This window comes from Chrysochloris asiatica, unplaced genomic scaffold (genome assembly GCF_000296735.1).
Source record: "Chrysochloris asiatica unplaced genomic scaffold, ChrAsi1.0 scaffold00313, whole genome shotgun sequence".
NCBI lineage: Eukaryota > Metazoa > Chordata > Mammalia > Afrosoricida > Chrysochloridae > Chrysochloris > Chrysochloris asiatica.
The window spans coordinates 3,072,713-3,077,576 of record NW_006408831.1 but is presented as its reverse complement, the minus strand read 5'-3'; the positions used below and the strand labels follow the sequence as shown (position 1 = coordinate 3,077,576).

General features: G+C 37.8%; 1 protein-coding gene across 3 annotated transcripts in view; it reads left to right on the top strand.

Moving 5' to 3' along the window:
* The window catches only part of LOC102819854 (secretory carrier-associated membrane protein 1-like), a 142,206-nt gene that overhangs the window by 42,296 nt on the left and 95,046 nt on the right, over positions 1 to 4,864 (top strand). For 2 of the 3 annotated variants that reach the window (XM_006875194.1, XM_006875193.1), the window contains exon 2: positions 4,389 to 4,466. The exons of the other annotated variant lie outside the window; for it this stretch is intronic. In XM_006875194.1, coding sequence (XP_006875256.1) covers positions 4,389 to 4,466 — 78 coding nt within the window. The remainder of the gene's footprint in view (positions 1 to 4,388; positions 4,467 to 4,864) is intronic. 3 annotated transcript variants of the gene reach the window in all.

Here is a 4,864-nt window from a genome sequence, read left to right as displayed (position 1 = left end):
AGAGAAATACTTTTAACTGATGGTATATGGAGGGGATTATAATCAATGTAATGAAACAAGTTATATGAATGGTTGAATGTGAAACTGATGACATGCCCTGTAAACTTTGACTCAGTCCACAATAGAAAACCTTAAATTTTTTAAAAAAGAATGTACCTTGTCAGTATTATGTTGAGTGAAAGAAGTCCATCCCAAAAGATTGTATATTATGATTCCATTCATGTGAAATGTATAAAATATGGAACTCTCTATATCAAGAAAGTGGATTTATGTTTCTTTAGGGCTACTAGGAATGGGGTAGAGGTGGGAAGCACAGGGTTTCTTTGTGAGGTGATGAAAATGTTATAAAATTGACTGAGGTGATGACTCCACATATCTGTGTATGTACTAAAAACCACTGAATGGTTTATGCTTTAAATGAGTCAGTTGTATGATATGTGAATTAATATTGCAAAAAAGACTTTTTGAAAGTTTAGAAAAAACACTAGGCAGAAATAATACCAGAGACACACAAAGAAACTAAATCGTTATGAGAACACCGTATAGCATGTGTTTCTGATTAATAAGGCTTATACAAGAGAAAAACAACTGTTAGATATAGAAACACTCCCAGGAATATGAAAACATTTTAGCATAATAATGCAGTAATAATATTAACACTTGGGTGGGCATCACAAAGAAGCACTCTTTGTTATGAGGAATAATTTATGTAGTTGGAATTTTTAATAAAGGGGAAGTCAAAAGCAACGCTGCTTCCAGTTTTTGCATGCCTGGATTTATTCCAAACCAGACACATTTACACATATTCTGACCATCAGTGGACACACTCCGCTTAGTCTCATTAAGGGGGCTTTCAAACAAAAAGTACATTCAAAACTGGCTTCCGAGGGCATCTGCTGGACCAGTTCAATTCAGGACAGAGAAGTCAGCTCAGAAGATTATGAAGACTGTGTTTTGGGAATTCCAAAAGGATGATCTTGATAGATTTATCTTAAAAAATATACGATATTATTATGTAGAAGTTTTAGGAAAATGGAAAACTGAATTGGTGAGCAAAAGGTCAGGGAAACTGCACTGAGAAATATTTTCATGAAGACAATGCATCTGTGCTCATTCTTCAAGGGTAGCAAGGGCTGTGCTATGAGCTTAACATTTATCATGCTGTGGGTTAATGTGCTGGACTGCAAAGTCACTTTGAACCTCAAGATTGGCAGTTCAAGCTCACCAACTGCTCCTTGGAAACCCTATACAGGGTCACTATGGGTCGGAACCAACTTGATGGCATTCAACAACAACAATCCAATCTACAATGCTGATCTTGTTCCTTCAGACTTCCCTTTTCTTCCCAAAACTCAAAAAATGTTTAAAATGGAAAATTATGTGAGCCCCTAAAGGATGCCATAGAATGCAGAATTCTTCTGATAAGCGTTAGAGAGTTGGCCTTCAGAAGTAGAGGATATGTCAGAAAACAATCGCCTCATGGTTTATTTATTTTTACTTTATAAAGGTTTCCTATGATTTTGTAACAATACTTTCTGGCTTAACAATTGTCTTTTCAGGGGTTAAACTATAGGGTATGTGTAAGTCCACAATCAATGCCCATGGAAGCTGCAGTCAAGAAATCAAATGACATACGGCACTGGGCAACTCTGCTGTGAAAGAGCTCTTGAAAGTATTTAAAAAAAGCAAAGGTGTTACTTTAAGAAATAAGGTATAACTAACCCAAGTCATGGCATTTCCAGTCACTTCAGATGCATGGGAAAGCTAGACAAGGAATAAAGAAGACCAAAGAACTGATTCCTTTGAATTATGATGTTGGCAAAGAGTACTGAATATACCATGGGCTGCCAGACGAACAGACAAATCTGTCATAGAGGAAGTAGAGCCAGAATGCTTCTTATAAGGGCAGATGGTGGGACTTCATCTCATGTATTTTAGACATGCTACACCAGGATGGCCAAACTTCGTCTCTCATACTTCAGACATATTGTCAGGAGGGACCAGTCGCTGGAGAAGGATATCATGTTTGGTAAGGTGGAGGGGCAGAGAAAAAGAGGAAGACCCCTAGCGAGATGGATTGGCAAAGTTGGCAGCATCGGGGGTTCAAGCTTGGCAACAATTGTGAGGTTGGCCCAGGATTGGGCAGTGTTTCGTTCTGTTGTACATAGGGTCGCTATGAGTCGGTACTGACTTGATGACACCTAACAACAACAACAACAACAGCACTTAATGGAATCCTGGTGTAGTGCTGCGGGGTAATGTGCTGGACTAAAAGGTTGGCAATTCAAGCTCAGAGTCAGAACTGACTTTTAATAACAAAACAATAAACAATAACATTTTACAGCATAACAAATCAGGAGGGAACAGTTTCTGGGAAAGGACATCATGAATGCTAAAGTAGAGGGTCACCAAAAAAGGAGTAAGACACAACGAGATGGACTGACAAAGTAGCTGGAACAGTGTGTTCCAACATACCACCAATTATAAGGATGGTACAGGAGCTGGCAGTATTTCATGCTCTGCATGTGTTGGAACCAACTATATGGCGCTGAAAAGCAACAATACCAATCAGCCGTGGGACTGGTTTCTAATCCCTCATTTAAACTCTGCCTCCATAGCCTCAACATATTTAGCCTGTATTTTTTGAACTCCTTGTTTCATTAAGTAGGCTAATTTCTTAATATTTTGAAGTTTGTACTTAAGAAAACTAGCTACCAGAAAAGTTGAAGTGTTGCAGATGTATCAGCTTGTGAAGCCTGATGCTGCTATCAGTGTTCACTATCTTTGAGAACCAGAACTTCAAAATCATCAAATTCACACTTTTATGTAGAAGTTAAGTGCTGTTGAGTGAGTTCCAATTCATAGCAACCCTTTCTTTATAAGGTTTCTGAGGAGCGGCTGGTGAGTTTGAACCTCTGACCTTGCTGTTCAAACAGACCTTGTTATTCAAACCATACTTGAGGTCCAGTGCTTAATCTCCACAGCTGGTGTGGCCCTGTAGGATAAGCACTGAATTGCCAACCTCAAGGTCAGTGGTTCAAATCCACCAGCCACTCCTTGGAAACCCTATACAGAGTTACTATGCATCAGAACTGACTCAGTGGCACTTAACAACGTATCTGATTGAGTTCTGCATGGTGTTGTCATGTGTATTAATCTCAGGTTGTTGTCTGCTGTTGTTGGTTCTCAGTCTAAAGAGCATCCTTTAGTAATTTTTGTAAAGGTGGTCTTATTATTACAAATTCCTTTAATTTCTGTTTATCTGGAATTGTTCAAACTTCTTTACCATTGTATTTGAGGAACAGCTTTGCTGGGTCTATGATTTTATGTTGACACTATGGTAAGCTTCTAAAGGGTCTGGAATGGAGAGAGTTAGAGGAGGAGAATGTCTAAGAATAGGTTTACGTTTTTGAAAGGTAACTGGGATTTTGTGTTGAGGAAGGTGCTTTGAAGAAAGTATAGTATAGAGGGAGAGCCAGTGGTACTCTGACCAGCAGCGGCAGCACCTGGAAACTTGTAGAAATTTAGATTTTTTTGACCTCACTTCCAGCTTTACTGAATCAGAAACTCTGGGGGTGGGACACAGTGGTTTGTGTTTAATAAACAATTCAATTGATTCTGGTGCATGCTAAAGTTTCAGACCCAGTGGACTAGGTCAAATAGGCTGCATCAAAGTTGGCAAAATGATTTCTTTTCACATCAATGTTTAGTTGATTTTGTTCATTTTTATGTTTTACAGTCACATTCAATAAGAAGAGGAAGTACCTAAGATCTTGTGATTTTATTTATTTATGGGAAGCCTAATACCAAACAATTTGAAAAGCCAGGATAGTGTGGTGTAGTGCTTGTAAAAGGCGAGACTGGCCAGAATCATGTGGAAAAAAGAAATTACTGTCAAATAGAGAATTAGAGTTTTGTTTTTTTTAAGAAGCTTAATTCTCAATGTTTTAGATGTTGGCAGCGTATGACATTGGTTTGTAATATGTTTAAATCTGTCACAGGGAAAACTGGCTGAATGCACTGTTAAAAATTGGACAAGTGAGCTCTTTGTGACGTTCAAAGAATGTAATGGTGGGCTTACGCCAGATATGTAAAGATTCTCATGTGCAGTCAGTGCCACGTAACTCTCAAAAGGTGGTCTACTTTCAGTCCATATTTAATCATTAGCCACTGATGTGCCTCTAGTTTAGTTGTTCTTTGAGGCTGTGAGGGTCCAGCTTTGTTGGAGTGGTTCAGAATAAATTTCCTGATAATTGTCCCCTCTTATTTCCCTCTGTTAGCTTTTTTGGGTGACCAAAAGTACAGATAGAGCAAATGCTATATAAATATCAAAATTTTTTCTTATAGGATAAGTAATCCTTTTTTTCCCCCCTTCAATTTTGTTCTAGGACCCATCTGTTACACAAGTGACAAGAAATGTTCCACCAGGACTCGATGAGTACAATCCATTCTCGGATTCTAGAACAGTAAGGCTATTATTAATTTTAAATGTTTAAATTGAAATAATTATATTTTGATTAATGCTTCTTTTTATTGATTGACTAAATTTATGTAAAACAAACAGTGTTTTATTTAGAAGTTAGCCAGTAAGATTTCTTATTTAAAATCAAGGAGTATCAGTAGTAATTGAAAATGACCAAGAAAGTCCCAGTGACCAGTGAAATACTGAAACCTAATTGCTAAATCTTCACTGAGCATGTAAATGACAAGTTGAACCATGTGAAATAGCCAATAGGTTGACCTATAAGTATGGCAGTTTCAGTCTTACAGTAAATATAGTGATATGTATGAGTTTACAGTCTGATGTTGTTGTTAGGTGCCATCGAGTCAGTACTGACTCATAGCGACCCTGTGCACAACAGAA